The sequence below is a fragment of the Polyodon spathula genome, chromosome 6, assembly GCF_017654505.1.
Source record: "Polyodon spathula isolate WHYD16114869_AA chromosome 6, ASM1765450v1, whole genome shotgun sequence".
In the NCBI taxonomy this organism is placed as follows: domain Eukaryota; kingdom Metazoa; phylum Chordata; class Actinopteri; order Acipenseriformes; family Polyodontidae; genus Polyodon; species Polyodon spathula.
This window is the reverse complement of record NC_054539.1, coordinates 63,598,964-63,609,757: the sequence shown is the minus strand read 5'-3', so window position 1 is coordinate 63,609,757 and position 10,794 is coordinate 63,598,964. Positions and strand designations below refer to the sequence as shown.

The following is a 10,794-nucleotide window of genomic DNA, read 5'->3' as shown; positions in this document are numbered from 1 at the left end:
ATGAATAATAATAATATTATATGATTTTGAAGACATCTGTATTACCTTTAATTTAAACTTATTTTAAACGTACATGAATACAATATATATATATATATATATATATATATATATATATATATAATATATATATATATAATATATATATATATATCTGTGAACAGCTGAATTAAAATAATACAGCATATTTCACATAACGTAAATACAAGTATTTATTCATTTAATTATTCACGCAAATGCGTTTCTATTCAATGGGACCACCAAAGCTAGTAGTAGCAAGCAAAACAGGGTAAGCAGTTAAACCAATAATAGGACTGCTGAAGCATACTGTGTTAGGCTGCCTCCCCGAGCAGCTGCACCGACCACTGTACAGTACAGCTGTTGCTGCAGCAGAACCTTGGGAGTCAAAGACGTGCTGACTCAATGTTACAGAAAACGACGGCGGTGCACCAAGGGTAACTGAAGACATATTTGAAGAAGTTTGCAAGGACTGTCGGCATTCGCCGATTGTTTCTGGAAGCACGGCAGAATGATGCAGGTATGTTAATATTTAAAGGAGACTGTTTTTGTTGTTGATGTTACTTTTGTTGCATCGGTACTTTACAAACTGCACTGGTTTCATTTCAAAGTGGCTATCACTTTTAAAGATTATCTTTTTGTTCCGCTCTCGTTTAGGGAGTTTAATGACATTGTTTTAAAAAAATTAAAAATTACAACATCAAAATTAAACTGCAGCCGTACATCACGGTCAATGTGTTTTATTACATTTCATACGATTTTTTTATTTATTTTATTTTCGTTAGTTTTTTTTTTTTTTTTTTTTTTTTTCCAGTTTGCATTGTTTATAAAGCAATATAATGATATACGTTTACTTTCTTGTTTGGCATGTTCGGAGTACACGTCCATCCTATGAGAACACCCGTCAAAAATTATACACAATTCACAAACAGCACAGTTGACGTACAGTGTTTATACACTGAAAAGTCTGCCGTGGTCACAAGCCTTTTCGCAACTCTAAAAGTATGTTTTAATGTTAGTACGCCAGAAACGAAAACATTTTTTTTTTTTCTCGGGGTACTGTCAAATTTGTTTGCATCCTCCCTATTCGATTTGTTTTAAGTAAAACCAACTGACATAGTACCGTACTTCGCAGAGAGCGGTTTTTTTGTTTGTTTGTTTTTTTGGTGGATACTGCTCAGTTGAACTGGTTAGGCAAGCCATTTAAACACATAGTGAGTTGTTCTATTCTTTTTACCAATACGAATGAAATCATCTAGAATAATGCCTAATTTGTTCAGGTTTGTTTTTCAGATGTTTATTTCTTAGATTATGGTGTCTATTGCATACAATATTGACATACAATACAGACTGATTCACAAATGTTGCTATAAAAACCCTTTAAGGAAAATGCACTGTGTTGCAACAGCCTGATGCAAGAAATTGCTGTAATTAATACTTTGTTCTAAAATGTTAATGCAAACTTTATAGGTGATGGAACCTTAATCTGAATCGAGCCTTGTAAGATGACAAGTCTCTGCATCAACATGGTTTATGGACAGATCCTGCATAGAAGTGGGACAGAGGAGGAACTTATTAATCTCAATGTTGGAGGATTCAAGCAGAAAGTAAAGCAAAGCACTCTTCTGAGGTTTCCACAAACCAGACTGGGTAAATTGCTGAACTGTCAATCAGAGGAGGCTATTTTGGGACTGTGTGATGATTACAATGTTGCAGACCAGGAATATTACTTTGATAGAAACCCTTGCTTGTTCAGATATGTTTTGAACTTTTACTACACTGGGAAACTTCATCTAATGGAGGAGCTGTGTGTTTTTTCATTCAGCCAAGAGATTGAGTATTGGGGAATCACCGAGCTTTCCCTTGGCTCCTGTTGCAGCAGTATATACCAAGAGCTAAAAGAAGATGGAATAGGCAAAGACTGGGGACAAAAGAGTGATGAAAAACAGAGTTTTGATTCTTCTTTTGAGGAGCTGTCTGTCCTGGATGCAGAACTAGAGAAATTCGAAGGTCTTTGGTGTGCAGAGATCAGAAAGTGTATATGGGTCAGACTTGAAAACCCTGGCTATTCTATATCTGCAAAACTTATTGCCATAGCCTCTCTGAGCGTGGTCCTCATATCTATTGTTGCCATGTGTATTCATAGCATGCCTGAATTCCAAAAGTTTGATGCCAATTATAAAGAAATTGAAGACCCTGCTTTAGCAGTGTTGGAGATTGTGTGCATTATCTTCTTCTCCATAGAATTTATGGTGAGGCTTACTGTGGCCCCTTCTCAAAGGAAATTCTTTGGTAACCCCTTGAACATTATAGACTTTGTGTCAATTATTCCATTTTATGCCACCTTGGCCATTGACACTGTGGATGAAGAGAGTGAGAATTTGGAGAATGTGGGGAAGGTGGTCCAGATCTTGCGCCTCATGAGGATATTCCGCATTCTCAAGCTTGCTAGACATTCTGTAGGACTCCGCTCTCTCGGTGCTACCTTGCGACATAGTTATCATGAGGTAGGATTATTGATTTTGTTTTTGTCTGTTGGGATATCCATCTTTTCAGCACTTGTCTATGCTGTGGAGAAAGAGGAAGATGAGTCAGAACTAAAAAACATACCTATTAGTTGGTGGTGGGCAACTATCAGCATGACTACAGTGGGTTATGGTGACACATATCCAGTAACATTATTTGGAAAGTTAATCGGTAGTGTGTGCATTATTTGTGGGATATTAGTAGTCGCCCTGCCAATCACCATTATTTTTAACAAGTTTTCCAAATACTATCAGAGGCAGAAGGAAATGGACATGGACCAGTGCAATTCAGAAATTAAGGATCCAGAACCTGATCTTCCATACTTTAATGTAAGAGACTTATATGCCCGAAAGATGCACTCATTTATTACTAGCCTTTCTTCTGCAAGCAGTGTAGCCAGTGATCACGATGAAACAAATGCATCTAGCATCCAAGAGACTGAAAATGTTTGTAATACCACTGTTTTGGAAAATGGTATGGTGAAATAAGCTCATTCTATTTCATTTGCTCTCTAGGAAAACCTTACTTAAAGCACTTTACAGTTCTCAGGGCTTTGTTATTGATTGATGTCACTCAATATTACTTCCAGATATCATCAATAACATTGCACATGCCTCTTGCTTTTCTTTATTATGCATATTTTGTTTAATAAAATTAAATATTTATATACTGCCTGTTTCAAAGATATGTGGTTTATAGAATAAAAGACAAAAACAATTTCCAGTGGCATGTAAGTACATTTTTCACTTTTCATCCAGAGAAAGAAGAATGCATGCATGTTTTAACAGAAGGAGAAATTATGGAAAATATTGATTGAATAAAGTTTGCTGTACAATGTCTTGAAATTATGCTTCTTTATTTTTAAATAAATCACTTAAAGGAGAACTGCATCCCAATAAAGCACAGTAAAGTGTATAATGGTTGTTGAATTTGAATTCTGAGAGTAGCCCTGTCCAGTTTCAATTGTATATTTCTCATAGAATTCTATCCTCACAGCTAAGAATCCATCTTGGCAAAAAGCAAATCAATTACTCACTGTCAAGCTATTAAAATGGAAGGGAAATAAACCACTTTTGGTCAACATGGATCAATCACTCACTCATAAAAGGGATTATAAGAGAAATGTAATATTTAAAGAAACCAGTGCATTTTCTCAACAATTTCAAAACAGCAAACAGCATTTCATTATGAGTAAAAACGCTGACAGTTGGCTGATCTTCCTAAACAGTCTCAACCCACAGTGATACCCAACCTTAATCCACATTATCTGTTATTGTTGCTGAAGGTTTCAATGAGTTTACATGTGTGCAAATGGAGGAGGGGGCACATCAGACAGGATTTGAGTATTGGCAGCACTGTTGGATCTCAGTATTGGCTGCACTGTTTGTCTCTGGTGGCTTTCAGTACAGATTTGTAATATCCTTGCTGTCAGTTGTCGCTCTAGCTTGTCAGGACACAGATTAGAGTGCAATTATGAGAGTACCTCTGGAACAAAAGTAACATATTTTAAACTCTATTCATTCTCTAAAATTCTTCAGTTTCTGCCACTTCTACAAACTTTTCCCACAGCATTATCAAGGCCAGTTTACTCAGACCTTTGGCGACCATAATATAGGGAAAATTAGTGGACTGAATAACAGGCAGATAGAAACATATTGGCAGGTGCATTTAAAGTGACTTTACATATCACTTTTGCAGGCTAGACGATTCACACTTACAGATGCTATTGTAGATTCACAGTCCCTGCAGACTGAGGCAGGTGTAGAAAGATTCTCAAGACAAGCATTTGTATGGGCTACTTCTCCACAGTTCAGCTTGATGTAAAGTATGGTGTCATAGCACTTTAAGTGAAAGTAATCTGACTGAGGAATAAGATAAAATTGTCAGTGTAATTAAAATTACTGTAATTACTAAATTGCAGTGTAGTTTATTTTTCAGGTTGTAGTTAAGATATATATATATCGATATATTATACATACTATATATATATATATATATATATATATATATATATATATATTATATATATATATCAAGCATATTATATCATATAATATTCTATATATATACGTGACTGTATATCATTATATTCTGTATTAATGAGCAATGACTGTAAAAGTAGTACCAGTGCATCTGACTCATCTGAAGGCTGAATGTTTTCATTAACATTGCAATAGTGGCAGTCTGAATAAGCAAGTACAGAGACTGGTGAAAGATTTTCACTTGTCACCTGTCCTCAAAATGAGACAGATGTTGATTCCATTTTGCACATTTTATTACTCTTTTTCTGCATATAAAATGTGACCGAAGGTTGTTTTGATGCACAGAAGTGCAATTCCAATGTATGAGATGCTGAAGTTCCGTTACCATAAAACAGCTTATTGTAGCTTTTGAATTTTTGTTCTAGCCAACATGAAAACATGATGCTGGGCTACATGGTGCTGCTGCTGTATGGAATGATGCAGCATAATTTTGTATTAATGAAACCTAAAACATTTCTCTTGTTATCTCCCAATTATTATTTTAATAAATCAACAAATTGAAAATGTCTGCCGAATCGATTCATGACTCAGGCACGAATCAGAGCTCAGGCTACACTATTATATCCTGGAACAATTACAAGTCAATCAGATACTAATTCAAATCTTAATGGACTAGCAATAATGTGATTCTTTTTAAAAGCGCCATCCATCACAAAACAAACAATGGTGTTTTAGAAATGTTGTGAGTAGAGCTGACTCATCACTGAAATAGGTGGTTGTAGGAAACAGCTTGAACGAGGGTTCGAAGGCATTTAAACAGTGATCTATTTGAAAAACTTCTGTTTTTGATTACAGTGTAGAAAAATGTGACTTAACTGCAGGCTGTTGAATTATAGCTACAGTGTAGTCAGCTTATATTGTGCTTATGAAAACTAAATGACTGCACAGACTGCAATACATTTTATGGCACATTTATGTTTTATGATTGTCTAGGGGCACAAATAAGTAGAAAGCACTAGATAGATACATTAATGAGCCTGTAAGCACTCTGATGCTAAGGACTGCCTCCGCAGCCTCATCAGTGTTGACTGCAATAAATGCACTGGGCGGGTGTTTGGCTTTGTGTCTGAGTTGCAACAGTTATTGGGAACTTGGCCAGAATAACATTCAATGGCAAACTGCACTGAACTCCATTGATAATACATACATGTAGGATTGAAAATAACTTCCTCAGATTAGCATAATACCCCCTTTAGCCTTAATGTCAGCCTTAAGGCATAATTCGGGGTGCACAGGAGAGGGCCTCTTTCCCTATGATTCCTATCCTTACCTCAATTCTGCTTTGATGCCGCCTTTCCCAAACACTTTGGCCAAGTCAATGCATGCAGTTTGGGACGACTGGGTGAGGAGGAACTCTCTTTGGCTAATTCACCTGTCAATATGTACTCTCCTATAAAAGCTATATCACAACACCCATGTTTCATCTTGCATTTGTTTTTTCCTCCTCCCTACTCCTCCACTTCCTTCTATACTGCAAAGCAAATGCACAGGGCTCCCTCTGGAGGGGGGGAAGTGAAGCTCACTCCCCCTGCCTCGGGTTAAGGCCGCGCCTCCAAAATGCCAACACAGCAGAGTTTCTCACGGGAAGCCAGAGGGGACCCGCAGCAACACCTGTACTTTCGCAGCTCATGCGCTTTGCCTCTACATAGGCTCTGTCCTAATCCTGTCTCTACTAGCCAAGCTCCAATCTCGTAGCTCTGATCTTTAACTGTCTTCTTATTCACAAGTCCCTTTAGGGACCCTGTCTAATTCATTCTGTTTCCAGGACAGAGACCTTTAAACAATGTTATTTATTTTGAGTTTTAACAACTAGTTAACAAACATGTTAACAAAAATTAGGTTATTTTTTTATTAATTAGATAATGTATATCAACCTATTAAAAAATAAAGAATACAAAAGGTAAAATAATATAAACCCAGTCTCCCTTGCTAAACATTAGTAACATCTTTAGAAGTGCCTTTAAACAAATGCAACCATATTTCAATGGTGAGATCGATTTGGAGTTTATAATCTCGGAGTAGGCAGCTGATGTTTGCTGAGCAGTTTTAGATGCCCTTTGTTACTACTGTAGTTTATAAATAAGTCACTATATAACAAGCCATGAACAAAAAATGAACATTTGTTAACTTGTGTATCCCTCATCTCTGTATTGCTTTACCAATCTTTTGTATAAAAATAAAAACCTGCTCCTTAAACAGGTTTACTGTGGTATACCATGGTAAAAGCACAGTGTCGTGAAAGGTACAGATTAGCACATGTAAATAACACAAAATCAAGGTAAACCAATTATAACTTCAGTTCAAGTACTCTAGTATAAATTTGTAACCAGTCCATGCGTGAATTATGCTTGTGTAACAGATAATCCTTCAGCGTTATGTAAGATAACTTAATGTTCAAAGCACAACACAACACATTTTACGGTTCTCAGGTTCAAGTAAAATGTTTTTGTCTAATAAAAAATTTAATCATGTGCCTGTAAATTTTGTCTGTCAAAATCTCCAAGACCATGTGAAATACTGACCTCATATATGGAAGTTTATATAAACCTTGCTGGGTAACTGTGTCACTGCCCTTGATATTGATGATACGTACATCAGAAACACTTTTTCCATGGTATAATCACTACTCATATTTTCATGTATACATATTACATGTTTACAAACCAATGACAATGCTGTAATTCCTCTGACATGTACTCTGGGATGCTTTGTTCACAAAAACACCAACGTCTAGATTTTAAAAAGCTAAAACAAAAAATTAAAAATTAAAAAGACACATGGACACATTTTTGGGATGATTTCACCATGTAACAATTTTTTTTTTTTTGGTTCCTGGGTAGTAAGTGTTATTTCCTAATTGCTTATGCCTCAAAAGTATAGAAAATGGCTATTATTCCCCACAAACTTTGCTTTTGTGACTAGGACAGTGATATTTTGAAATTTACCTATTTTCCAGAACATTCCAGATAGATTCAGTGCTGAGTAAACTTGGAGTAACTTCTAGAACTTTCCAGTAATATAAATAGTAGTATAAATACAGGGGCCTTAAGCCCACCAGTTCAGTTTAGTTCCAGCTGCCTAAGTGGATACATATCTGCATTTTTCTGACATGGCATCAAGAGGCTGCAAGCATCCGGCAGACTGATTTTGCTATGTCTGCGGCCAATTTATCAAGACAAGAGCGAAAAAGTACTCCGTGGAAGCATCTGCTAAGATGTGTGAGGCCTACAAGGCATATTTCGGCATACCTGTCGGGGATCAAGACAAACCCTGGGCACCTCATTTCACCTGCGAGCACTGCAAAAAAACTCTGGAAGGTAAGATGGACAATTGTTGCTCTGAATTTTATGTTGTAAAAGTTTTTAATTTTAAAATGTTTTACAATTTTCAATGTTATTGAAAAAATATATATGAAAAATGTTGTGAGAATCTCTTACACATTAGTCATGGGTGAAATAAATGTATTTTTGTAGGATGGTACAGAGGGGAAAAGAGAGCCATGAAGTTCGCTATCCCAAGAAATGGCGGGAACCCACTGACCACTCAAGCAACTTCCTTCAACTATCACCCCGGTGCCACACTGCCATGAGCTCCCCATACCCACTCCTACGGAGAGAGAGCAGCTGTCTTTAGAAGAGAGCAGCAAGTCAGAGAGCGAGGAAGACGTTGTAGATCCAGATGACAATTTCAGAGGTGGAGCTGAGGAGAGAAACCCATACTACCCCAACCAAAAAGACCTCAACGACTTGATTAGAGATCTTGGTCTCACCAAGTCCAATGCCGAGCTTTTGACGTCTAGGCTCAAGCAGTGGAACTTGTTGGATGAAAGTGTGCAAGTTGCAGATCAGAGGAAGCGTCACCAACCTTTTTCCAGCTTCTTCACCCGTCAAGATGGGCTCTGCTTCTGCCACAATGTGACCAGTCTGTTCGAGGCAATCGGAATCGCCTGTAACCAGAATGAGTGGTGCCTCTTCATTGACAGCTCATCCAGGAGCCTCAAAGCCGTGCTGCTCCATAATGGTAACAAGTACCCGTCTCTTCCCCTGGCTCACTCGGTGCACCTCAAAGAGGATTACAACAGCATCAAGACCTTGCTGGACGCCTTGAAGTGTGATGAGTACGGCTGGGAGGTCATAGGAGACTTCAAAATGGTGGCATTCCTGATGGGTCTCCAAGGCGGTTTTACCAAGTTTCCCTGCTATCTTTGCCTTTGGGACAGCAGGGACACCAAGGCGCACTACCACAGGCGGGACTGGCCACAGCGGACCGAGTTCTCTGTGGGGAGGAACAACGTCAAGTGGGAGCCACTGCTGATGCCACCACTGCACATCAAATTGGGCCTTATGAAACAATTTGTCAGAGCTCTAGATAAGGAGTCGGCAGCCTTCAAGTACCTTCAAGACTTCTTCCCTAAGCTGTCTGAGGCAAAGGTCAAAGCCAGTGTCTTCGTCGGACCACAGATAAAGAAGCTCCTGGAGTGCCATGAATTCCCCAAGAAGCTCACTAGTAAGGAGAAAGCGGCTTGGAACAGCTTTGTTGCAGTGGTTCGGGGCTTCCTGGGCAATCACAAGGCCGAAAACTATGTGGAGCTGGTTGAGACTCTGGTGAAGAACTACGGCACAATGGGCTGTAGGATGTCCCTCAAAGTCCATATCCTTGATGCTCATCTTGATAAATTCAAGGAGAACATGGGAGCGTACTCGGAGGAGCAAGGCGAGCGCTTCCACCAGGATATACTGGACTTTGAACACCGCTACCAAGGACAGTATAACGAGAACATGATGGGAGACTACATTTGGGGGCTGATTTGTGAAAGTGATTTACAGTATAATCGCAAATCTCGAAAAACTACTCGCTTCTAAATCTTTTGTAGTCATTTTTGTATTACTTTAGTATAAATACATGTTAATTTGGATTCATATGTTGTTTTTTTCTGATTTTGTGAACGAAAAGACACAAATTCGCCCGTTTTCTCATTGGTAATAGGTACATTTCAAAATATCACTGTCCTGGTCACAAAAGCAAAGTTTGTGGGGAATAATAGCCATTTTCTGTACTTGAGGCATAAGCAATTAGGAAATAACATTTACTACCCAAGAACAAAAATTGTGTTACATAGTGTTTTCATTCCAATTACCACAAAACAGCTGACTGTCTCAGTTTTAACAAGGGCTGCAATGCTTTTATCAAGAGGATTTGGAAAGCATCCAGAACTGACATTTAGCATTCACAGCACAAAGTGCTTGCCACTAGAGTGATGGCACTCAGAAATGGATCAGTTTTCCAAATTGGTTTGTAAATTAGGGTGAAACAATTAGCTCTTTCTCTTAGAACAGTGAAATGGCAGTTTTACAACTCCAAACTGCTGCCAAATACACATTCCTATAATTTGAGGTGAATTGGGGAAATGGTCATTGAGTGGAATTATTTTTTGACTCAAGATATACATTTTTTCAACACTTTTACTACAAAGTGTAAATTGCACCATTTTTATTTCCTGAAACTAGAAAAAAGAAGATAATATGAAAATCAAATACAATAAAATTGTGGCTTTTAGTGCCACTTCTCTGAAAGCAGCAATATCACTAGTTGTGGTGCAACCATTTTCAGAAAATGGACTGTCACAAAGATGGCTGAAGTGGGCGGCGTCCGAACCAGGAAAGGAAAAAACACATAGACAGGACGGATGAAATGAAACAATGATGGCGCCTGCTTGCGCCGGTTTATTGCAAAATAAAAAGGGTTGAACAAACAGAAACAGGACACGGCACTCTACGCCAAAACAAAAGAGACAAACAAAAACGGACTATACTTAACAAAACGGTGCACGGACAGACACACTGACAAACACAGTGAGTTTTAAATACACAAGTATCGTGCTGGTCCCACCAGCACGCAATAGCAATTGTTGTAAACGATTTCTCCTCCTCTCTCTCCCATTCTCCACTCACCGAACACCCAACCCCAAGTGGGTGAAAACATGTTGCTTTTATACAGCTGTACCAAGACTCGATTGCTAATCAATCATTCAATTGGAGTCTTGGTACAACTGTACATGAATTAATAAAGTGCAGTTCCCCGTGCTCACATATTATTACTTTTTACTTGCACGTGAAGTGTTGTGCAATCGTCGTGCCTAAATACAATTATACATTTCTAAACACACCCGTTTATATCCCGTGTACCAATGCCTATACACCAACATTAA

At 38.1% G+C, this 10,794-nt stretch overlaps 1 protein-coding gene across 1 annotated transcript; it reads left to right on the top strand.

Annotated features, from left to right (window-relative positions):
• The first annotated feature begins 261 nt into the window (after window positions 1–261).
• LOC121317455 (potassium voltage-gated channel subfamily S member 3-like) lies at window positions 262–3,365 on the top strand. Its single transcript, XM_041253408.1, has one exon. The coding sequence runs from the start codon at window positions 1,524–1,526 to the stop codon at window positions 3,030–3,032; it is 1,509 nt and encodes a 502-aa protein (XP_041109342.1). The 5' UTR covers window positions 262–1,523; the 3' UTR covers window positions 3,033–3,365.
• Window positions 3,366–10,794: the final 7,429 nt, after the last annotated feature.